We start from the raw sequence: 27004 nt of genomic DNA, 5'->3' as shown, positions 1-27004 counted from the left end.
CAATACCCTTTCACTTAAATGTGTAACCAAAAAACAGAGGATGAGTTGGATTGGCTCCATTAGACTTATCCCTCTTGAAATGCTAAAATGAACTTTATCCTCACTATTCCAAGTATTTAATACCCCTAAATAAGGGTTTCTGCTCAATTATAATAGTTTAGTTTTCAAAACCCTTTCAGAGGACTAACAAATTTCTTCAACTCACCATACTGATAAAAGAATGGCTGTCATCTTGCTCGTTTTGGACTGGCTCACCAGCAGTGCGCAATGTTACACAAGGGCACCACGGCACCACATTTAGGGCCTTGGACTAGTTCTGGGTCTCTGAATCAGGCGCAAGGATTCTCAATTAGGAATGGGAGAGAGAAGTCATAAAAGGATACCCAATGGGTCTTTCCCAAACATATCATCCCCTTCTTGTGCATATGATATGCCTCTCGGGGGGGGAAATCCTCTCTGTCCCAGCTGTCCCAGTGAGCCATCGTCTCTGATGGAGTGTATCATAGCCCTCAGAGTCTTCTGCTGACCAGTTTGGGGCAAAATTCAAGTGTTCAGATAGGGCCAATTAACCATGCTACTTTTTTTTTTTTTTTTTTGCAGTTCACGGGCCTCTCATTGTTGTGGCCTTTCCCGCTGTGGAGCACAGGCTCCAGACGCGCAGGCTCAGCGGCCATGGCTCACGGGCCCAGCCACTCCGCAGCATGTGGGATCTTCCCGGATCGGGGCACGAACCCGTGTCCCCTGCATCGGCAGGCGGACTCTCAACCACTGCGCCACCAGGGAAGCCCCATACTACTTTAAGTAGTATTCACATACTTCAAAAGAGAAACACCCAGTTAATTTGCAATTTATAGAATATTTAATCATTAAAAAAAAGGAATAATGAAAAACTGTGGTTTTCTAAAGGTATACTTTTAAACTAATATTATTATATGACCTTTATAATCTAAAATGATAAAAATCTTTCCTAGTTTTCTTTCTGTAGATATTTATAATAAACAATTTCACCGACCAGCTTTCCACCTCTGCTGTGACTGCAGGGCATATTTGTCGCTGTCTTCTCTGCTTATTTTATGTTTTGCAGCAAGATTCTCTGCAGTAATTGCCATTGGGATTTGGATATGCTGATCTGTTAATCCTGTCCACAAAGAGTCTTCCAGCTATTAAAAGAAATTAATAAAATGATCCGTAAAGCGTATCTTTTGAAAGTAATATGCTGTCATTTCTTTAAATTTAAATAATCAACAGTTCCAATAAAAATAGTAAAATTAGATTTTCTGATAAGCATTTAGTATTATGATTCATATTCGGTTCTGAGACATTTTTTTAAAACCATCCAACACCATAATAAAATGCACACACCCTCCTCTCTAAATGCAGGGCTCTAAAGAGAGCCAACAGTGCTAAACGTGCAGGGTGACACACACAGGAACTCACCCCACAATCAAAACTTAAACCCTTGTGGCTCCATTTTGTAAGACACTTCACAGAGTCCTCATGCAACACTTCCCTGCAGCCACCTTTGTAAAGCAGTTACAAGCCCCTTACAAAAGCATACGGCTCTGCTCTTTTTCCATCCCATGCCTTCTGTGGTAGGAACAGCTGGTTCAATCAGCTGTTACTACAAGGTTGAAAAGAGCCTGGAATAGGCTCCTTGAGTAACAGTTGGTATTTGTTATCCAATTAGTTAAGTCTCTGATAAACGTACTCCACCTGTTTCTTCTAGACTGCCTTGTCACCTTTTGAGTCACTGACCTGTCTTCCCAAAGGTTTTCTTAAACATATTAGGTATCTTAAATATTACCTCATATTTTCTAAGTCTTACTCCTTTCAACTTTCAAAAGGCAAGGTGAGAAACTGGGTGAACGGGATAAATCAATGATTACAACTGGGAAATCCTAAGAATATACAATGTCATCAGTCCTTTGATGTGGGAAGGACAGCATACTATCACTCTTTTTTAAAAAATATTTATTTATTTGGTTGCACCAGGTCTTAGTTGAGGCAGGTGGGCTCCTTAGCTGTGGCACGTGAACTCTTAGTTGCGGCATGCGTGTGGGATCTAGTTCCCTGACCAGGGATCGAACCTGGGCCCCCTGCATTGGGGGCGTGGAGTCTTAATCACTGTCCCACGAGGGAAGTCCCTATCACTTTTTTTCAGTACTACTCAGGCAGTTCTCAAAGGGTCATTTTTTATCTGACTGATTTGGGACACTATAAACTATATTTGAGGAGAATGTTTTCTGTGATAAAGAAGAAATCTATTCAATGGAGATGGCTCCAGAAATAAAATTTCCATAAATCTTGGTAAAGATTTAATTATTTGGTTTACCAGTTATTCAGTAGAGAGATTAATTCAACCTTTGCCCATCTTTTTAATCCACTCCTTCCCTTCCTCTATCTCCCCGGGTGTTAATGCCACTACCAAAGATGTGCCGAGATAAAGTCTAATTTTATGTGAGTTAAAATGTCAAAATTAACAACTACGAAATAGTTTACAAATTTCAAATCATTCATATTTTGCCAATCCCCTATTAACAAAATTGGTTTAAAAATTTTTCTCTACCCCAAAATGCTGTTATTGAAATTATAGTACAATAGCATAAGAAATAATCTTTAAAAATTTTAATGGTTCCAACCTTGAGATCTGATCCAAACGTAGTTCCAAAACGAATATTTCTGACATAGAAGGGAGCCTGGCTCATGCTTTCAGTTCCTCCACACAAGACAATTTCAGAGTCTTTAACACAAATTTCCTATTTAAAAACAAATGAATGACAACAATGAAACCTTTTATTGTGATAGAAGTATGACTTAAAAGTAGGTATTAAGCAGTAAACCAATAGTAAAGCTAATAAGCAACATACCCTCGCTTAACAGTAAAACTTCCCCATTACAGTGTCTCAAAGGGAAATATTTGTAAAGTAATTGCAAAGCAAATGCTAAAATATCCATTCCCAAGATACAAGGAGAAAAAAAAAAACGAACAGACTTCAATCATTTGTGCAGAAGTAACAAATCCTACCCACATTTTGACAAGGAATGGTAATTCTTAACTCAATACAAATATTGAAAATTAGCATAGATATTAATGTCTGATATAAATGTACAGATTTGCAGCAGATAATAAAGAATAAATCCTTTAAAAAGGCAAAAGTAAAATTTACCCTATTAATGGATGAATCTGAAGGAGACCACAGATTTATAAGAACTAGGTTAACCTAGAGGACTCATAAAGAGGAACCTATTTCATTCTTCCAAATTTTTCTACTATTTGCATTTCTCAGAAAAACAGCAAAGAACAACCCTCCAGGAGAGAGACCTTCAAGATGGCAGAGGAGTAAGACGTGGAGATCACCTTCCTCCCCAGAAATACATCAAAAATACATCTACATGTGGAACAGCTCCTACACAACACCTACAGAATGCTGGCAGAAGACCTCAGACTTTCCAAAAGGCAAGACCTGGGTAGGGCAAAAGAAAAAAGAAAAAACAGAGCCAAAAGAATAAGGATGGGACCTGCACCACGGGGAGGGAGCTGTGAAGAAGGAAAAGTTTCCACACACTCTAGAAGCCCCTTTGCAGGCAGAGACTGCGGGTGGCGGAGTGGGGGAAGCTTTGGAGCCACGGAGGACAGTGCAGCAACAGAGGTACGGAGGGCAAAGAGGAGAGAGTCCCGCACAGAGGATCGGTGCCGATTGGCACTCACCAGCCTGAGAGGCTTGTCTGCTCACCCGCCGGAGTGCAGGGCTGGGAGCTGAGGCTCAGGCTTCGGTCGGAGTGCTGGGAGAGGACTGGGGTTGGCGGCGTGAACACAGCCTTAAGGGGCTAGTGCACCACGGCTAGCCCGGCGGGAGTCTGGGAAAAAGTCTGGAACTGCCTAAGACAGAAGATACCATTGTTTCAGGGTGTGCGAGCAGAGGGGATTCCTTCCCCATGTGCCCACAGAAGGCAGAGCACTGCCTAAGCGAGCTCCAGAGAAGGGCATGAGCCACGGCTATCAGCTCAGATCCCAGAGACGGACATGAACTGTGAACGCTGCTGCCGCTGCCACCAAGAATCCTGTGTGCAAGCACAAGTCACTACTCACACCCCCCCCAGGAGCCTGTGCAGCACGCCACTGACAGGGTCCTGAGATCCAGGGACAACTTCCCCAGGAGAACATACAGCGTGCCTCAGGCTGTTACAATGTCATGCCAGACTCTGCTGCCATGGGCTCGCCTGGCATTCCAATTATGACTACCATACCCCTTCCTCCCCCCCGGCCTGAGTGAGCAAGAGAGCCCTAATTAGCTGCTGCTTTAACCCCGCCCCCGTCTGGGCGGGGAACAGATGCCTGAGGGTGACCTACATGCAGAGGTGGGGCCAAAACCAAAGCTGAACCCCAGGAGCTGTGCGAACAAAGAAGAGAAAGGGAAATCTCTCCCAGCAGCCTCAGGAGCAGCAGATTAAATCTCCACAATCAACTTGATGAACCCTGCATCTGTGAAATACCTGAATAGACAACAAATGTTCCCAAAACTGAGGCAGTGGACTTTGGGAGCAACTGTAGACTTGGGGTTTACTTTCTGCAACTGATTTATTTCTGATTTTTATGTTTATCTTAGTTTAGCTTTTAGTGCTTGTTATCATTGGTGGATTTGTTTATTGGTTTGGTTGCTCTCTTCTTTTTTTTTTAATTTTTAAAAATTTTTATTTGTTTATATATATATATATATATTTTTTTTTTTCTTCCCTTTTTTTCCTTCCTTTTCTTCTGAGCCGTGTGGCTGGCAGGGACTCAGTGCTCTGGCCAGGTGTCAGGCCTGAGCCTCTGAGGTGGGAGAGCTGAGTCCAGGACATTGGACCACCAGAGACCTCCCAGTCCCACATGATATCAATCAGCGAGAGTTCTCCCAGAGATCTCCATCTCAACACTAAGACCCAGCTCCATCCAATGGTCAGCAAGCTCCAGTGCTGGATGCTCCATGCTAAACAACTAGCAAGACAGGAACACAACCTCACCCATTAGCAGAAAGGCTGCCTAAAGTCATACTAAGTTCACAGACACCCCAAAACACACCACCAGATGTGGCCCTGCCCACCAGAGAGACAAGATCCAGCCCCACCCACCAGAACACAGGCATCAGTCCCCTCCACCAGGAAGCCTACACAAGCCACTGAACCAACCTCACCCAATGGGGAGAGACACCAAAAACAATGGGAACTATGAACCTGCAGCCTGAAAAAAGGAGACCGCAAACACAGTAAGTTAAACAAAATGAGAAAACAGAGAAATATGCAGCAGATGAAGAAGCAAGGTAAAAACCCACCAGACCAAACAAATGAAGAGGAAATAGGCAGCCTACCTGAAAAAGAATTCAGAGTAATGATAGTAAAGATGATCCAAAATCTTGGAAATACAATGGAGAAAATACAAGAAACATTTAACAAGGACGTAGAAGAACTAAAGAACAAATGAAAAATGATGACCAACACAATAAATGAAATTTAAAATTCTCTAGAAGGAATCAATAGCAGAATAACTGAGGCAGAAGAATGGATAAGGGACCAGGAAGATAAAATGGTGGATATAACTGCCTCAGGGCAGAATAAACAAAAAAGAATGAAAGGAATTGAGGACAGTCTCAGAGACCTCTGGGACAACATTAAAAGCACCAACATTTGAGTTATAGGGGTCCCAGAAGAAGAATAGAAAAATAAAGCGTCTGAGAAAATACTTGAAGAGATTATAGTTGAAAGCTTCCCTAACATGGGAAAGGAAATAGTCAATCAAGTAGAGGAAGCACAGAGAGTCCCATACAGGATAAATCCAAGGAGAAACATGCCAAGACACTATTCAATCAAGGTGTCAAAAATTAAATACAAAGAAAAAATATGAAAAGTAGCAAGGGAAAAGCAACAAATAACATAAAACAGATTTCCCATAAGGTTAACAGCTGATCTTTCAGCATAAACTCTGTAAACCAGAAGGGAGTGGCAGGACATACTTAAAGTGATGAAAGGGAAAAACCTACAATCAAGAGTACTCTACCCAGCAAGGATCTCATTCAGATTCGATGGAGAAATTAAAACCTTTACAGATAAGCAAAAGTTAAGAGAATTCAGCACCATCAAACCAGCTTTAAAACAAATGCTAAAGTAATTTCTCTAGGCAGGAAACATAAGAGAAGGAAAAGACCTACAAAACAAATCCAAACCAAGAAAGTGGTAATAGGAACATACATATCGATAATTACCTTAAATGTAAATGGATTAAAAGCTCCAACCAAAAGACAGAGACTGGCTGAATGGATACAAAAACAAGACCCGTATATATGTTGTCTACAAGAGACCCACTTCAGACCTAGGGACACATACAGACTGAAAGTGAGGGGATGGAAAAAGATACTCCATGCAAATGGAAGTCAGAAGAAAGCTGGAGTAGCAATACTCATACCAGACAAAATAGACTTTAAATTAAAGGCTATTACAAGAGACAAAGAAGGACACTACATAATGATCAAGGGATCAATCCAAGAAGAAGATAGAACAATTGTAAATATTTATGCACCCAACATTGGAGCATCTCAAGGCAAATGCTAACAACCATAAAATGGGAAATCAACAGTAACACAAAAATAGTAGGGGACTTTAACACCCCACTTTCACCAATCATCCAAAATGAAAATAAATAAGGAAACACAAGCTTTAAATGACACATTAGACCAGATGGACTTAATTGATACTTAGGACATTCCTTCCAAAATCAACAGAATACACTTTCTTCTCAAGTGCTCCTGGAACATTCTCCAGGATAGATCATATCTTGGGTCACAAATTAATCCTCAGTAAATTTAAGAAAACTGAAATAGTCTCAAGTATCTTTTCCGACCACAATGCTATACTAGATACCAACTACAGGAAAAAAACTGTAAAAAATACAAACACATGGAGGCTAAACAATACACTACTAAATAACCAAGATATCACTGAAGAAATCAAAGAGGAAATCAAAAAATACCTAGAAACAAATGACAATGAAAACATGATGACCCAAAACCTATGGGATGCAGCAAAAGCAGTTCTAAGAGGGAAGTTTATAGCAATACAATCCTACCTCAAGAAACAAGGAGAGGGCTTCCCTGGTGGCGCAGTGATTGAGAGTCCACCTGCCGATGTAGGGGACACGGGTTCGTGGCCCGGTCCAGGAAGATCCCACATGCTACAGAGCGGCTGGGCCCATGAGCCATGGTCACTGGGCCTGCGCGTCCGGAGCCTGTGCTCCACAACGGCAGAGGCCACAACAGTGAGAGGCCTGCGTACCGCAAAAAAAAAAAAAAAGAAACAAGGAGAGTTTCAAATAAACAACCTAACCTTACACCTAAAGCAATTAGAGAAAGCAGAACAAAGAAGAACCCAAAGTTTTTTGTTCCTCAAACCAAAGAAGGAAAGAAATCATAAAGATCAGATCAGAAATTAATGAAAAAGACATGAAGGAAACAATAGTAAAGATCAATAAAACTAAAAGCTGGTTCTTTGAGAAGATAAACAAAATTGATAAACCATTAGCCAGACTCATCAAGAAAAAATGGGAGAGGACTCAGATCAACAAAATTAGAAATGAAAAAGGAGAAGTAACAACTGACACTGCAGAAATACAAAAGATCATGAGAGACTGCTACAAGCAACTACTGTATGTCACTTAAATAAACAACCTGGAAGAAATGGACACATTCTTAGAAATGCACAACCTCCCGAAACTGAACCAGGAAGAAATAGAAAATATGAACAGACCAATCACAAGCACTGAAATTGAAACTGTGATTAAAAATCTTCCAACAAACAAAAGCCCAGGATCAGATGGCTTCACAGGCGAATTCTATCAAACATTTAGAGAAGGGCTTCCTTGGTGGCGCAGTGGTTGGGAGTCCGCCTGCCGATGCAGGGGACGCGGGTTCGTGCCCTGGTCCGGGAAGATCCCACATGCTGTGAAGCGGCTGGGCCTGTGAGCCGTGGCCGCTGGGCCTGCACGTCCGGAGCCTGTGCTCCACAACGGGAGAGGCCACAACAGTGAGAGGCCCGCGTACCGCAAAAAAAAAAAAAACATTTAGAGAAGAGCTAACCCCTATCCTTCTCAAACTCTTCCAAAATATAGCAGAGGAAGGAACACTCCCAAACTCATTCTATGAGGCCACCATCACCCTGATACCAAACCCAGATAAAGATATCACAAAGAGAGAAAACTACAGGCCAATATCACTGATGAACATAGATGCAAAAATCCTGAACAAAATACTAGCAAACAGAATCCAACAGCACATTAAAAGGATCATACACCATGATCAAGTAGGGTTTATCCCAGGAATGCAAGATTCTTCAATATATGCAAATCAATCAATGTGATACACCATATTAACAAACTGAAGGCAAAAACCATATGATCATCTCAATCGATGCAGAGAAAGCTTTTGACAAAATTCAACACCGATTTATGATAAAAACCATGCAGAAAGTAGGCAGAGGGAACTTTCCTCAACATAATAAAGGCCATATATGACAAACCCACAGCCAACATCGTCCTCAATGGTGAAAAACTGAAACCATTCCCACTAGGATCAGGAACAAGACAAGGTTGCCCACTCTCATCACTGTAATTCAACACAGTTTGGGAAGTTTTAGCCACAGCAATCAGAGAAGAAAAAGAAATAAAAGGAATCCAAATTGGAAAAGAAGAAGTAAAGCTGTCACTGTTTGCAGATGACATGATACTATATATAGAGAATCCTAAAGATGCTACCAGAAAACTACTAGAGCTAATCAATGAATTTGGTAAAGTGGCAGGATACAAAATTAATGCACAAAAATCTCTTGCATTCCTATACACTAATGATGAAAAATCTGAAAGTGAAATTAAGAAAACACTCCCATTTACCACTGCAACAAAAAGAATAAAATATCTAGGAATAAACCTACCTAAGGAGACAAAAGACCTGTATGCAGAAAATTATAAGACACTGATGAAAGAAATTAAAGATGATACAAATAGATGGAGAGATATACCATGTTCTTGGATTGGAAGAATCAACATTGTGAAAATGACTCTACTACCTAAAGCAATCTACAGATTTAATGCAATCCCTATCAAACTACCACTGGCATTTTTCACAAAACTGGAACACAAAATTTCAGAATTTGTATGGAAACACAAAAGACCCCGAATAGCCAAAGCACTCTTGAGAATGAAAAATGGAGCTGGAGGAATCAGGCTCCCTGACTTCAGACTATACTACAAAGCTACAGTAATCAAGACAGTACGGTACTGGCACAAAAACAGAAATATAGATCAATGGAACAGGATAGAAAGCCCAGAGATAAATCCACACACCTATGGTCACCTTATCTTTGATAAAGGAGACAAGAATATACAGTGGAGAAAAAACAGCCTCTTCAATAAGTGGTGCTGGGAAAACTGGACAGGTACATGTAAAAGTATGAAATTAGAACACTCCCTAACATCATACACAAAAATAAACTCAAAGTGGATTAAAGACCTAAATGTAAGGCCAGACACTATCAAACTCTTAGAGGAAAACATAGGCAGAACACTCTATGACATACATCACAGCAAGATCCTTTCTGACCCACCTCCTAGAGAAATGGAAATAAAAACAAAAATAAACAAATGGGACCTAATGACACTTCAAAGCTTTTGCACAGCAAAGGAAACCATAAACAAGACCAAAAGACAACCCTCACAATGGAAGAAAATATTTGCAAATGAAGCAACTGACAAAGGATTAATCTCCAAAATTTACAAGCAGCTCATGCAGCTCAATATCAAAAAAACAAACAACTCAATCTAAAAATGGGCTGAAGACCTAAATAGACATTTCTCCAAAGAAGATATACAGATTGTCAACAAACACATGAAAGAATGCTCAACATCATTAATCATTAGGAAATGCAAATCAAAACTACAATGAGATATCATTTCACACTGGTCAGAATGGCCATCATCAAAAAATCTAGAAACAGTAAATGCTCGAGAGGGTGTGGAGAAAAGGGAACACTCTTGCACTGTTGGTGGGAATGTAAATGGATACAGCCACTATGGAGAACAGTATGGAGGTTCCTTAAAAAACTAAAAATAGAACTACCATACGATTCAGCAATCGCACTACCGGGAATATACCCTGAGAAAACCATAATTCAAAAAGAGTCATGTACCAAAATATTCATTGCAGCTCTATTTACAGTAGCCAGGACATGAAAGCAACCTAAGTGTCCATCAACAGATGAATGGATAAAGAAGATGTGGCACATATATACAATGGAATATTACTCAGCCATAAAAAGAAACGAAATTGAGTTATTTGTAGTGAGGTGGATGGACCTAGAGTCTGTCATACAGAGTGAAGTCAGTAAGAGAAAAACAAATACCGTATTCTAATACATATATATGGAATCTAAGAAAAAAAAAAAAGGAAGGTCATGAAGAACCTAGGGGCAAGACAGGAATAAAGACACAGACCTACTAGAGAATGGACTTGAGGATATGGGGAGGGGGAAGGGTAAGCTGTGACAAAGTGAGAGAGTGGCATGGACATATATACACTACCAAACTTAAAATACATAGCTAGTGGGAAGCAGCTGCATAGCACAGGGATATCAGCTCGGTGCTTTGTGACCATCTAGAGGGGTGGGATAGGGAGGGAGACGCAAGGGGGAAGAGATATGGTAACATATGTATATGTATAACTGATTCACTTTGTTATGAAGCAGAAACTAACACACCATTGTAAAGCAATTATACTCCAATAAAGAGGTTTAAATAAATAAATAAATAAATTACTATCTTGAATACACCCATTTTATAAAGCAAAATGGACTCCAACCCAAGAATGTGAATATAAAATATTTTGTCCCATTGTAGTAATGAAAATCACGTAAGGTCTCAAAATTTATAGCTGTGATAAAATATAGACAGTAGCAAAGGAAAACTCTGTCTGATCTGTAATAATGTCAACCTCATTTAAGGAGGGATATAGTTATCAATATATAAGCACCACTTTCATTCTCTATTATGCCAATCTCTTTTCTTATATACTTTTTCCCTCTCTTGTCTTACCAGTCCTGCAATCACATAGATGATAATTGGCCAAGCAATTCATCTTTGCTATAAGCTTGGTGAAAAAGCAAAACATATGAGCTAAGTACGCTAAAGAAAGGGTAAAATTGATAGCAACAAAAGCCTAAAAACATGATTTCCTTGGTGGAAAGTTGTTCAAAGTCAATTTCACACAAATTTTCTTTCCAACCACAAAGGATTCAAGAGTAATAATCATTATTAGTGTTGTTGTTTCCCAATATTTAGTAAGACAGTGTATAAAATCTAAGTGCCTTGAAGAAACCACCAGAAATTTAAGACTTAAGGGCTCAGGAACAATAGTATTAAAAGAAGTCAGAGCAATATTCTTCTTAGAGTCATACTTTAATATGAATATAACATTAATGATGAAACTGCATTTAGCCTAGTCCCTTAGAAAATTTAGTAATAACAATATTCCTGTGTTTTAAAGGGAAGAATTTAGTAGTGTTAGGCAGAGGAGTAAAATCTTACCTTGAGGTTACAGAAACATTTAATCATCTTGATTCTCTCCTACTCCGCTATAATATATATTACATTAATTAGATTTATATTCCTATCTATTTTTGAAAATGCGATTTTTAAGACATTTTCCACATTTTGTTATATCAAAACAAGCAGACCATTCATTTATATGGATTCAGAATAGGACACGCCTAGTTATCATCCATAGCATTATGTTACTATATTTGACAATGATGGAAGCTTGTGTATGTAGTATGCCTATACCTGTAATAAAAGTAGATTAGATTAATTTGTTCCTAATTCAAATTTGATTCCATCTGAACAAAATTCCAAGTCATATGGCTCAGAACAAAGTCTATATTTGACTTCCACAATTTAAAAAGACATTGACAAAATGAAAAGGAGTTGAGGAAATCCCCAACTGTATATTTAGACCTAGTTCATTTTCACCAAGATCAAGATGTTATTTTCCAGACCGAGTTAAAGAATGAGTTTTCACCAGGGTCCAGCTAATATTTATTTTCTCTAAGGACTAAAAGAGAAAAAATTGGAACCTGATTCATGATGATTCAGATTAGAAAAAATAGAAAATGTTTTGAAATTTCAGAGTTATTAACTATCGCAATGAATATTATTGAGGCTGTGAATTTCCTTTCGCATATGTTAAGATTGGCCTCCTTCTATCATCCGTGTGGGATAACATATGCAGCTTTAGCTGCCAAAAGCTGTGCAGTGAAAATAGCTACATTTAACATTGTGGTGTGATAATACACACTATAGTTGAGGATTCTGCATGGACCTTTGCTTTTTTGTTAATAAAGTAGATTCAAATTTTATTTTTAGTGTGAAATAATTAGAGAGATTTATGGAGTCATCTATCCTAGTCAGTTTGTTCTCTTTATTATATAATGGGTTAAAAAAAAGTTTAATCTTTAAAAAAAATCCTCTAAGAATTCAAGATTTGCATGCATCTCGTTGTGGTGATCTGTAGCTTTTGTGTACCCGGCTGTCTATGGTTATAATTTAAAAAAAAAAAAAAAAAAAAGCAGTATACAGATGAACCTGAACCATAAATTATTTAACATATTGTAAAGTTTGTAAATGTATGTTTTAGGAATGTTCTGTATAAGTTCTCAAAGAAAATCAAAGGTGAACTCATATAACTAGTTTTTGTACATTTACACGAAAAATAGCACGTTACACATTGCAGCTTATCAATCACTTGTCTGCAGTTACACTCAACATGCTCCTGGATATTTCATTGCACTGGTTGTACATGTAATTGCTGTTATTTTTACAACAGCCATGCAGCACCCCAGAGGCTGAATTCAGGAAATGAAATTGAAGCTTATTGAAATTTGAGGAACGACTGTCCAGTAATATAAAGAAACAAGAAAATAAGTTGATTTTGCCCCTTATAAATGAACAAAATTGATTAGTAAATGAGCCAAGTTGTCCTTCAATTCTGTATCAAATGTCCAGTGAAAGTTCTGATTACTAAAATCTATGCAATTAAAATATTATAAACCCCTTGTTACATGGGTACACTATCAAAACATTTACCTCAATGTTATTTCAACAATAAGCATAATTAACAATGTTATAGCTCTGAGGTTTTACATAGACATTAAAAATGCCTATAACAAAAATTAAAAAAAAACAAGGACTTTTTCAGTACCAATAATTAACCAAGTTTTTGCAAGTTAAAGATAAATGTACAATTTTAAATTAAATGGCAAACTAATATGGCTACTGATTCTCTTCCTCAAAGCTTAACCTGAGAGAGGTTCTAGAAACAAGAGAGGTTTATGAATCTTGTAACCTAACAGAAAAACTTTGATAACACAGTTATAAAATGAGTGTAAGTGTGTTCCGATAAAACTTCATTTATGGACACTTGCATTTAAATTTCATATAATTTTCATGTGTCATAAAATACTATTCTTCACTTAATTTTTTAACTATTTAAAAATGTAAAAAATATTCTTAGCTTGTAGGCTGTAGAAGAACAAGCAGCAGGCAAGATTTGCCAATGGGCTGTAGTTTGCTCATCCCTAAGCCAAAAGGAAAAAGACCGGGTCTAAGGAGTCTTCCAAAAGTCATCAGGAATGACTGAGGAAGAAAGAATTAGAAAAAAGTTGAGATATGAAGTAAAAAATTATGTAATCTAAGTACCCAATTATTTATTTAAATATATATCTAAAATTCACACAGTGACCTTCCCTAGAGGTAGGAATTTAGGGTACTTTTATTTTTTTTCTTCTCTATTTTTCTAAAATCCCCATAATGAACATGTTATGTTTTTATTATTAGAAAATAAATCACTTTAAATCTGGAGGGAAAAAAGAAAAACAAAAAATCCTCCAAGAGCCTGATGTTTAAAATGATTGCTAGGAAAATCAGGGTCACTACCTGATATATTGTTACAGAAATAAATTAACCTGAAAGTGATTTATTCATTACAAAGTTTTATCTTTTATTTTGTAATAACATGAAGACTTTGACAACTTAGATTTTACTATATCCCTTTTCCTTATGCTCAAGGGAACAAATGTATTTGCCCAACTATCCCTTGAAGAGATTATGCTAGTTTGTACTTCTACCAACAGTATCATTCAGTTCCTTTGTAATAAAATACATTTCTTATCATCCTCTAAATTCTCCAGCTCCCTTCCTCATCTTAGAGTCTTTATTCAGTGTTTCAAACTGCCTTGCCCGGCACTCTCACAGACCTGGGTTCAGATTCTTCCTCTATAACTTAGTAACTTAATGCCTTTAATAATCAGTTTCCTTGCCTGTAAAATGGGAATAATAGTTCTTGCCTCATAGGACAGTTGTGAAGATTAAATGAGATATTGAATGTAAATCTATGTGCACAGTGTCTGGCACATAGGAAGCACTCAATAAGAATGACAGTCATGACTAGCTTTTTAAAAATTGTGATAAAATACACATAACATAAAATTTACCCTTCTAACCAATTTTAAATATACAGGTCATTAAGTACATTCACACTGTTATGCAACCAACCACCATCCATCTCCAGAAGTCTTTTTCAATTTCCAAACTGAAACCCCACACCCACTAAACACTAACTCCCCATTCTCTCTTCCCCACCAGCCCCAACAATCCCCATTCTACTTTCTGTTGCTATGAATCTGACCACTTGAGGGACCATATAAGTGGACTCATGCAGTATTTGTCCTTTTGTGACTGGCTTATTCCATTTAGCATAATGTTTTCAAGGTTCATTACTAGCTTTCAAGAAACTATTTTCTATGAATATTTTTCCAAGAAAAATTAAATATTGACCTCTCCTAATAAGTACTATAAAATTAAAAACCTACAGTGTTATATTGAAGTGAGGCATTTCCTCTAATAACTATTAATATTTTCAGAGAATTAAATGTTACCTATACCTGACATCCATTCACAATGGACTGGAAACCGGAGCCACAGAGCCTATTAACAGTGACAGCTGGGGTCTCTTTTGGGATTCCCACACGCAAACCAACATGTCTTGCCAAGTATATAGCATCTGAAGAAGTCTGGAACAGAGGGAAAGAAAAAGAATTTCCTCTATATATCTAGGAATTAAGAAGAAGGACACAATATAGTAAAATGTTTACAATTTTTCAAAAATTATAAATTATACGGCTCTAAGGTAGGACACAATGCATACAGGTACAGCATATTTTATATAATACGTGTTAATGATTTGAATAAAAACTTTAATTCGGCCAACTCGATTTTAAACAAAGTATGAGAAATCCTTATATTAAAATCTCAGTAGAACACAGAATTTCATAACAATTAGAACTGTTTAAAAATGGAATACGCCATCTCGAAGTAGTATGTTCTTTGACAGAGGAAGCATTAGAGGCTATGGTTCTCAACCTTGGCTGCACAGTGGAATAACCGAGGAAGCTTTATTAACACAGTGATGCTCAAGCTCCTAACCAAACCAATTAAACCAGAAAGGCTGGAGGTGGCCACAGGCATCAGTAGTTACTTTTAATAGCACCCAGGTGATTGTAATGTGTAACCAAGGCTGAGGCTGGCTGACCTAGGAAGGGGAAAGATGAACAATGGTCAGGAGAATAAGAGGTGGGACTAGACTACTGCTTCCCAAACTTTAAAATGCATACTGGGGCATCTTGTTAAAATGTAGGTTCTCAGTAAATAGGTCTAGGACTACCTGAGATTCTGCATTTCTAACCACTGCCCTGGTGAGGCCAATGTTGCTGGTCCAAGGACCACACACTTTGAGTAAGAAGGGATGAAACAACTTTTTTTTCTTTTTAACAATAACAACAGCTTCTATTGTAGAGAAAGCTAAAGCAAATTTGATAAAATGTAAAGTTACAAGAATAGTACAATGAACACCCTAAAGTTACCTTGATGGACCAATTCTTTACGTTTTATCAAATTTGCTTTAGCTCTCTCTACAACAAAGGTACGTTAGTGCCTTTAACACCAAGAACCTTAACACCTCTCAAAATAGGCAGGACATAAATATATAAGTTCAAAGTATAGTCGATTCTTATTATGTGTAGATTATATACTTGCAAATTCACCTACTTGCTAAAATTTATTTGTAACCCCCAAAATCAATACTTGCAGCACTTTTGTGGTCATTTGCAGACATGTGCAGAGTGGAGAAAAATTTTAGCTGCCTGATAGGCATGTTCCTAGCTAAGGATGAACAAGGGGACACTCTGCCTTCTTGCTTCAGCTCTCATCCTAGAAATAGTGATCTTCCTGCAGTCTATTTAGTTTTATGCATTTTTGTGCTTCTTGTGGGTGATTTTACTGTTTAAAATGGCCCCCAAGTATATAATGCTGAAGTCCTTGCTCTCCAGTATCCCTAAGTGCAAGAAGGCAGTGACGTGCCTCACAGAGAAAATATGTGTTAGATAAACTTCATTCAGGCATGAGTGATAGTGCTGTTGGCTGTGAGTGTAATGCTAATGAATCAACAATATATATTAAATACAGTGTCCTTAAATAGAAACATATATAAAACAAGGTTATGTACTGATCAGTTAACAAAAATGTCGTGACCAGAGGCTCACAGGAACCTCACCCTGTCGTTTCCCCTGGGAGCAGTGGTTCAATAGTTGCTAATTCGGTGTACACGGCAACTATATAAAACATAACTACTGTGAATAACGAGAATTGACTACCATGAACAGTTGTGTGCCAATAAATTAGATAATTTAGGTAAAGAGGGCAAGTGCCTAGAAAGACACAAACTACTGAACCCAACTCAAAGAAAAATAGACAATATGAATAGACCTATAACAAGTGAAGACTGAATTAATTAGTAATCAAAACACTACTCACCAAAAAAGCCCAGACTGGCTTCATTACTGAATTCTACCAAACATTTAAAGAAGCATTAATATCAATTATTCACAAACTCTTCCTAAAAAATAGAAAAGGATCACTTCCCAACTCATCATGAAGCCAGAATTATCCTGATATCAAAACCAGACAAAGACATCACAAAAAAGTACAGATTAATATCTCTTATGAATATGGATATAAAAATCTCCAACAAAATACTAGCAAACAGAATTCAGCAATGTACAAAAAGAATTATATGCCATGACCAGTGTAAGGGTCATCCAGAAATGTAAGGTTGTTTCATCACCTGAAAGTCAATTAATATATCACGTTGTATCAACAGAATAAAAAACAAAAATCATACGATCATCTCAATTGACATAGAAAAAGCACTTGACAAAATCCAACACCTTTTCATGATAAAAACATTCAATAACCTAGGAAAAGAAGAGAACTTCCTCAACCTGATAAAGGGCATCTAGAAAAACCCATATAATCATACTTAATGGTGAAAGACTGGATGCTTTCCCCACAATATCAGAAACAAGACAGGGATATCCATTTTTTGTCTCTTTCATTCAACATCAGAGGTTCTAGACAGAGCAATTAGGTAAGAAAAATAAATACATAAATAAAAGAAATCCAGATTGGAAAGAAAGAAACATAACTATTTCTACTCTCAGATGACATAATGTTATATATAAAAAATCCTAAGTAATCAACTAGAAAATGATTAGAAGTAATAAATGAGTTCAAGGTTTCAGGATATAAAATTAATATATAGAAATCAATTGCATTTCTTTTTTTGAAAAATCAGCTGCATTTCTATACACTTGCAATGAACAATCTGAAAATGAAATAAGAAAACAATTCCATTCACAATAGCATCTAAAAGAATAAAATACTTAAGAATAAATTTAACAAAAGAAGTGCAAAACATATTCTGACAACTCTAAGACATTGTTGAAAAAATTAAAGAGGATTTATACAAGTGAAAAAACATGCCATGTTCATGGCAATATTCCTTCAACTGACCTACAGATTCAAAACAATCTCTATCAGAATCTTAGCTGACTTATTTGTAGAAATGGGTAAACAGATTCTAAAATTATCAAACTGCAGGAGACTCAGAATAGCCAAAACAACTTTGAAATGAATAACTAAGAAGGAGGACTCACATTTCTTGATTTCAAAACTTACAAAGAAGCAATGATGATCAAGACAGTGTGGAACTGACATAAAAAGGATAGACATATAGATCAGTGGAAGAGAACTGGGAGTCCAAAAATAAAATCATGTGTCTATGGTCAACTGATTTTCCATAACAGTACCAAGACCATTCAATGGGAGAAAGAATAGTCTTTTCAACAAATAGTGCTAGAACAACTGGATAGCCACATGCAGAAGAATGAATTTGGACCTGTACCTCAAAACATATAAAAAAATTAAATCAAAATAAATCAAAGGCCTAAATGTAAGAGCTAAAACTATAAAACTTAGAAGAAAACATAGGGATAAGTCTTCATGACCTTAGATATGGAAATGGATTCTTAGATAATGACACCAAAAGCCTGAGCAACAACAACTGAAATTGGGCTTCATCAAAATTAAAAATTTTCATACTCCAAAAGATACTATTAAGAAATGAAAAGATCGCAAAGTATAGAAAAATATTTACAAATCATGTATCTGTTAAGGGACTCATATCTAGGATATATAAAGAACACTTATGACTCAATAATAAAAAGACAAATAACCCAATTAAAAAATGAGAAAAGGATATGAATTAGACACTCTCCAAGAAGATACGGCACTGGCAACAAGCTAATGAAAAGTTGTTCACATCATCAGTCATCAGGGAAAGGCAAATTAAAACCACAATGAGATACTACTTCATATTCACTAGAATGGCTATAATAAAAAGACACACAATAACAAGTGTTGACAAGGATGTGGCAAAAGTGGAACCTTCATACACTGTAGGTATGAATGTAAAATGTTTCAGCTGCTTTGGAAAACAGTCTGAAAGTTTCTGAAACAATTAAATGTAGAGATACCATATAGCCTAGCAATTACACTCATAGGTATACACCCAAGGGAAATAAAAACGTATGTCCACACAAAAACTTGTACTTGATGTTCAAAGCAGCATTATTCACAAGGGACAACTGTGCACCTTTTTCTGAGCCTTATCCCAGCTCTAAGAGCTGAAAGCGCTCAGCGCAGGAGGTGGCAGTAGCCTCCAGTCTTCTCAGCCTGCCTCACCCTTCTCAGTCTGGAACCACCTTAACGAGTCAGGAGAACAGTGATTAGGGCCCCAGTACTGTCAGTGGCAATGCACTCAGTGTAGAGCCTCCGTCCCACCAATGAGGTCTGGGAAGAGTAAGACAGTCCCCACTTCATGGCCACACTTTGAAGAAATATTCAGCTTTCAATTACTGCAAATGAATCATCTATTTTGTACACCATACATAGCAAGGTAGAGGGTAAAGGAGCTTCTCATTTCCCATAAAACACTGACCAAGCTCCTACTGTGTGTAAGAAATGATGGGAGATGTGTTGCATTGCTTGGGTTTGCTACCCTCCTTGGTGGCACACAGAGAGAACCAATTTACTTCAAATAAGTCAAGGAGATTAATTTGCTATTTAAGAAGCAATAAAATGTATCCCAAGTCCCAGACAGATCCCAGATAGATATACAGTTTCTGAATATATGTTCTTTTGAATTATATATGTCCTTTTGAATTATATATGCCATTGCTTCTGGAGTCAGAGGACTCCTCAAATTATGAATACCTTCAACTATTATTAACTAGTACACCATTACAACACGTTAAAGGAATTATTTTTAGAAACTGATAAAAGAAAGCAATAGGAATGAAATGTCCCTTCAGCCCTACTAACCTGTATGACATTGCCTACAACGACACTGTCGATAGTTTCAGGCGAGACTTTGCCAGCAGACAAGGCAGCCCTGGCAGCAGATTCAGCCAAGTCAGTAGCTGTGAAGTCTTTCAGAAGACCTCCATAAGCCCCAAAGGGTGTCCGCTTAGCAGCAACGATGAACACACCTATTGCAAAGAGGAGAGGTTTATGAGCAACTACAGGTGAGTCAGTGTCCCTAACATGCTTTAAATAATTTCATTGTGAACCTTATTGTAAAGTACAATTTTCAATTAAATAACTAAAAATCTTTGTCACATAATAATACATAGAATGGGTCACACTCACAGAAGCAGTACTAAAAGTTATCATTTTGATCAATACCTACATGCTTGTACCAAGAACTGCACTGCAGGCTACCATGTAAATCCATTTTGGCTAGATGACATTCTTATAATCTGATGATTTGCAATGCTAGAAACATTTGTTTAAAACGAAAGGCTTCTTCTATTTGCTGGAGTATATTGCCTGGTCATAGAATCAAAGAATCTCCCACTAGAAGGTACCTTAAGGTTGTTTGAGGCCAACCACTCATCCTATAAGAACATCCTCTAGAATATTCCTGACAAGAGGTCCTCTCTAACTTCTGCTAAAGAACTTTCAGTAAGAAGGCATGCTCCATTGTGTGAAGCAGTGTGCCCGTGAACAGGCAACATAACCTAACGATTTTTTTTCTCATACTGAGCTGGGCTTGGCTTACCAAGTGTTCCATCTACCAATCGTAGTTCTATCTAAATGCATTCCAAACTCAGACAGATTATATAGCTTCTAGAACATACACTGCTTTGAATTTGTATTACATATGTCACTGCTTCTAGAGTCAGAGGATGACTCAAATTACAAATTTCAAATAATGTGAACTATTATCTTTTAGAATAAAATGAGCATAACAGATAAAACAGATGACCTTTATCATGGGTAGCCCCTCCAGTATCTGGAGTCAGCTAACCTGCAAAATTCCCCAGACCTAATGACTCTTTTCCCAAATACACAAAAAGCGTTCTTTCAACAGTTCTTTATTTAACATTAATTCTGGTTGTTTTTCCCTAAAGACACTCTCATTTGCTAATATCCTATTATAACGTGTCAGTTAGAATGTAACAAAGTTTCCTACATCTGACCTAACCACAAAGGATACAGAGGAATTATCTATACATCTATTATTGCAAAGACCACAAATTTGCAGTATCACTATTGGTTCGATTGGTGTCCCTGTACAGATAAATACAAATTGTCCCTTCCCAAGGCACTCTACTGCCACCTGCCTATATATATATATATATATATATATATATATGGTTAACAAATCTACAATGACTATGATATGAGCGGCACCCACTAGAGTTGTGAAATGCAAAGCCTGCATACCGGGGAACAACATCGGTTACAGCAGCTTCATCACACTAACATTTATTAGGCACCTACTGAGTACTAGACATCTCATCACTTGTCATATAGTATCTAATGATGGACTTCATGCTTGATGCTTCGTATACACTAACTAAATTTTCCCAAAGACAATCTGAGCACACATTTCCACATCTTGCCAAGAAACTGAGGGACTTTTAACAATGGGTTTGTACCCAGATATTGACCTATAATTGAGACCATGCAAACATTATACCACTATTGTTATCTGGGTACAATTCTCCTGTTTATGTCAGAGATCTCTTTCCATGGAACAAACTAAATCTATCCTAAAAAAAATTCCAGCTTCTTCTTTCATTCCTACTTTGAGAAATTTACAGTCTAAAAGAATGTTAGGAGCAACATATATAACTATACTTTAGAACAGATCCAATCAGTTCTTTACAGATAAAATATTCAGATACTTACAAAATGCCATAAACATTGGTTTGGTGCACTACAAATGTTTTCCTCTGAGATGGGTTATTCTGGGCCACTATGCCTTCCTGTAAACATCCTCTAATCCTCCTTGATTAATAGTCTCTGCCTATTTTTACACTGGTGTTTGCTTTATTTCATTTTTCTTTCCCCTTTGCTTGCCTTCTTCCTGATTTTGGTACAGTTCTGCTCTGGTCATCGCCTAGTATGCTCCTATTTGACCAAGTCTCCAGTAGACACTGACGATATATAAGAATGGCTTCCTCAAGTCCTTGGAGAATGAACAAAAGTAGGCAGATGTAGAGTAGATATGGGAAAAGGGAATAACACAGGGTGAGTGTCCAAGTTATTTATAACCTCTAACTTGAAGGCCAGCAGCCCACGCTAAATAGAATGGCGAGAATTCAGAAACTCAAAGTCTTGCTGGCTTGAAGAATCAGAGAACTGAATTTATGGCAATCACAGATACTGGAAACTGAGCGGGGGGATCTGTGAAAGAAAAGCGCTACAGTGGGGAGCCCAAATATCTCGCTGAATCCTTTATCATGAACCTGTGGGGACAACTACAACCACCTCAGCTAAGCCTAAACGAATTAGTTAGATCTGAGCTACTGCCCTCTACAGGGGAGACAGAGTGTGCAGTTTGAGTTCAGCCAAATTAACTGCCTGCAAAAATAGTTAACTAAATAATCGGTAAGTCAATACATTTTGGAAAGTACCAGAATCCAGTCCCTACAATGGTTCACCTGCACTGTCCACCACACAATCCAAAATTTATTCACCTATGAAGAAACAAGAAAATACAGGCATATCTCAAGAGATATTACAGGTTTGGTTCCACACTACTGCAATTAAGCAAGTCGCACGATTTTTTTTGTCTTCCAGTGCCTATAAAAGTTACGCTTCTACTGTAGCCTGTTAAGTGTGCAATAACATTATGTCTAAAAAAATGTGCATACTTTAATTTAAAAAAGACTTTATTGCTAATAAATACTAACCATCATCTGAGCCTTCAGTGAGTTGTAATCTTTTTGCTGATGGAGGGTTTGAAACATTGCGAGAATCACCAAAATGTAACACGGACACAAAGTGAGCAAACGTTGTAGGAAAAATGTCACCAATAAACTTGCTCAACTGCAGGGTTGTCACAAACCTTCAATTTGTAAAAAACCGCAGTACTTACAAAGTGCAATAAAATGACATATGCCTGTGTGACTCATTCTTGAGATAAAAGAAAATCAACAGCAACCAACCCCAAGATGACCCAGATGTTAGCATTAGCAGACAAGGATTTTAAAGCAGCTGTCTATCATAACTATGCTCAAGGATGTATAGAAAACTTTGTTCATAATAAAGGATAGGACATCTCCACAAAGAAAAAAAAAAGCTTAAAAAAAAGAACCAAAGTGAAAATTCTAAAACTGAAAAATATCTGAAATAAAATACACACCAAATGGGAAAAAGCAAGTGTGAAAAAAAGAAGTGTAAAAGCAGAATGGAAGTGAAAGGAGTAAGATTCAGTGACCTTGAAAGAGATAAATAGACATTACCTGATCTGAAGAACAGAGGAAAAAGATGATTGGGCAAAACAAAACAAAAAACATGGGCAAAGTCTGACAAAGGAACAAAGGCAATCCAATGGAGAAAGGATAGTCTTTTCAATAACTGGTGCTGGAACAACTGGACATCCACACGCAAACAACAACAACAACAAAGTAGACAGACCTTACACCTTTCATAAAAATTAGCTCAAACTGGAACACAGACTTAAATAAAAAATTCAAAGACTATAAAACTCCTAGAAGATACCAAAGGAGAAAATCTAGACGACCTTTGGTTTGGCTTGGTGATAACTTTTTAGATACAACACTAAAAGCACAATCCATGAAAGAAAAATTTGGACTTTATTAAAATTGAAAACTTCTGCTCTTCAAAAGACATTACTAAAAGCACAAAAAGACAAGCCACGGACTGGGAGAAAATACTTGCAAAACACTTATCTGATAAAGGGCTGGTATCTAACATATACAAAGAGCTCTTCAAACTCAATAATAAGAAAACAAACAACCCAGTTAAAAATGCATAAAAAATGTGAACAGACACCTTACCAAAGATACTATACAAATGGCAAATAGCCATATGAAAAGATGTTTGACATCATGTTGTTAGGTAACTGCAAATTAAACTAACAATGAGATACTATCCCACAACTATTAGAATGGCTAAAATCCAAAAAACACTGGCAATACAAAACGGTGAGGATGTAGACCAAAAGAAACTCACCCACTGCTTCTGGGAATGCAACATGGTACAGCCACTCTGGAAGACAGTGTGGCAGTTGCTTCCAAAACTAAAACTAACCCTACTCCACTCATATGATCTAGTAGTCACACTCCTTTGTATTTACCCCAGTGAGTTGAAAACTTAGGTCCACACAAAAACCTGTATACAAACGTTTATAGCGGCTTTATTCATAATTGTTAAAACTTGGAAGCAGCCAAGATGTTCTTCAGTAGGTGAATGGATGAACTGTGGTACACTCATACAATGGAATATTCTTCAGCACTAAAAAGAAATGTGGTATCAAGTCATGAAAAGACATGAAAGAAACTTAAATGCAAACTTAAATGCTGGTGAAAGAAGCCAATCTGAAAAGGCTACACACTGTATGAGTCCAAATATATGACACCTAGAAATGGCAAAATTATGGAGACAGTAAAAAGACCAGCGGTTATTAGGGGTTGGGGGTGGTAGGGAAGGAGAAATGAATGGGTAGAGCACAGGGAAATTTTAGGGCAGTGAAACTACTCTTTATGATACTAAAATGGTAGAAACATGCCATTATACATTTGTCAAAACCTATAGAACTATACAACACCACAAATGAACCTTAATGTAAACTGCGGACTTTAGTTAAAAATAATATATCAGTATTGGTTCATCAATTGTAACAAATGTACCACATTAATGCTGTTAATAATAGGGGATAACGGAGTGAGGTGAGGAAGTATATGGGAATGCTCTGTACTTTCTGTTCAATTTTTCTATAAAACTAAAAGATAAATTTACAGATTCAAGCTCAGTAAACTCCAAAGTGAATAAATGCAAAATACACGCACACACTCACTCATCTTGGCACATCACTGTCAAACTTCTCAAAACGAAAGACAGAATCTCAAAAGCCAGATAAAATTATATATTGCATACATGAAAATGATTTGAATTGAACGTTGACTTTTCAGAAACAATGAAGGCACGTTTCATTTGCTTCTCCATAAATTTCCTGTCATGAGTTTTTTCCTTGTATTTCATAATCTAAGAAAGCATTGTTGTGTGGGAAGTGCATATGGTGAAATATGAGAAATCTACAAAAGAGTGTGCGTGTGTGAAAATGAAAATGAAAGCAAGAACTTCCCCTTTCCTTACATCACGTCTGCTTACTTGAAGCTCCCAGGCTGTAAAGGTTAGCATGAGCAAGGCTAAAACTGAACTAATACAATTATTTTGAGTGGGGAAAAAGCTATTAAGTGTATTTTAAAAAATAATCTGGCATGTGCAGGTACAAAGACTAGACAATCTAAAGGATTTTTTCCTGTAATTTCATAAACTGGATACCATGGCAATAATTATTTGATCTGATGTCGATTTTATGTGGAAGTTGAAAGGTCTAAAACTTAACAATCGGTAACACCCAGCTAAGATCTTGTGTATTTTAAAAGGCTCTGAAAATTCAGAGGTTAAAGATTTTTACTGAAAGACAATGAAAAGACATATTAATCCAGAGCATAGTGAGTCAGAAACACCAGGAAAGGGCCTGGCAATGTGGCAGATGTGACCACAGAGGCAATGTGGCCTGGCAATGTGGCAGATGTGACCACAGAGGAACAGTAACACTAGAAGAGAAAGAGGAATTCTGCCTTCCTTTCTATTACATTGTTAGGCAAATATTTACTCATTTAATTACAGCAACTGCAGACAGCAACCAAAGCTAACAAGGAGAACTGCTGCTTCTGAATCCACTTCAGTTTCAGGATTAATCTGGCAGCTCCCTGACCCCCGCCCCCACCTGCCCACCTCACCTGCCTTGAAGGGTTGCACAAACATTCCCAGCAAAGCTAAGGAGCAGTAAGAGAGTTAATATTTGTTGAGTGCAACCCTTCTACCAAGTCCTGGGATTGGTGCTAATAAAAACCCGGGATATTGGTTCTACAGAAATCTGATAAATTAATGACAATCTTTACCAAAGTCAATTATGCTCCCATTCAAATGTGTCCTTTTCCCCACAAGAATCAGTCGCACGTTCTCTCTTACCCACTAGTCCTGCAAGCACCTAGTATGCTACTTGAGAGAAGTATGTATCTGTAATGTATTCTAACTAACCAATAACAATCAAGACACTAACTACCATTAGAGACAAGCCATTCTACCTTTCTGGACATCAGTAAAACAGGGAAACATTCCCTGTAAAACAGTTTACAGTTTCCCTGTAAAACAGGGAAATGGATAAAAATACGATCACTAACTTTTAACACCATAGTGAATGGTATCCCAAATTTATAAACTTCATACTTCCTTAATGCAGGTGTTGATGTACATCCTTTCCCCTTCCTGGGTTCATAGTTTTCATCAAATTTTCAAAGGGGTCTGTATTAAAATAAAGTGGTCAGAACCACTGATAAATTCTTATACAGAGAAATCAATAAAAATATAATTTCTTTTAAAGATGATAGCTCATGACCATGCAGCTTTTAAATAATTTGGGTTTTCTGAATACCTCATCTAAAAAAAATCAATATGCTGCTTTATTAAATTCAGAATTGTAAAGAGCGCTGACAAATTAAATTAAATCCTCTTGTCTCAGAATACCTATTTCTCACGTGAACTGTTCACATGTCATTTTGGCTCTTCTGAGCTCCAGATCCCCCTAACCAACTGCCTACCTGATATCTGCACTTGAGCACCTCAGTATTCTCTTACAAATCTGTCCCTTCCCCAGTTTTCCTCACTCCATAAGGAGTATCATCATGATACTCATGATATCATCAAACCAGAAACCTGGTCATTCTTGACATTTCCTTCTCATTGACCTGCCACATCCAACCTATCACCAAGTTCTGTGAAGTCCAACTCCAAATCTATCTCAAATCATTCCTCCCCCTTTTCCCCAACTCCACTGTCCCCCACTTGAGTCAAAACCATCATCTGATGTTGCCTGGGCCTTTGCAATAGATTCTTAAATTCTCCTTGCTACATGGACAGCCTCATAGCCCTGAG

At 37.4% G+C, this 27004-nt stretch overlaps 1 protein-coding gene across 2 annotated transcripts in view; it reads right to left on the bottom strand.

Moving 5' to 3' along the window:
- Positions 1–27004, bottom strand: part of ACAA2 (acetyl-CoA acyltransferase 2) — a 43388-nt gene that overhangs the window by 15374 nt on the left and 1010 nt on the right. For both annotated transcript variants that reach the window (XM_060121185.1, XM_060121184.1), the window contains exons 2-5: positions 19847–20013; positions 15013–15141; positions 2640–2756; positions 1013–1160 (exon numbers count right to left, since the gene is read on the bottom strand). In XM_060121185.1, the coding sequence (XP_059977168.1) occupies positions 1013–1160; positions 2640–2756; positions 15013–15141; positions 19847–20013 (561 nt within the window). The remainder of the gene's footprint in view (positions 1–1012; positions 1161–2639; positions 2757–15012; positions 15142–19846; positions 20014–27004) is intronic.

This window comes from Lagenorhynchus albirostris, chromosome 14, assembly GCF_949774975.1.
Source record: "Lagenorhynchus albirostris chromosome 14, mLagAlb1.1, whole genome shotgun sequence".
Taxonomy (NCBI): domain Eukaryota; kingdom Metazoa; phylum Chordata; class Mammalia; order Artiodactyla; family Delphinidae; genus Lagenorhynchus; species Lagenorhynchus albirostris.
This window is presented reverse-complemented; position numbering and strand designations above follow the sequence as displayed.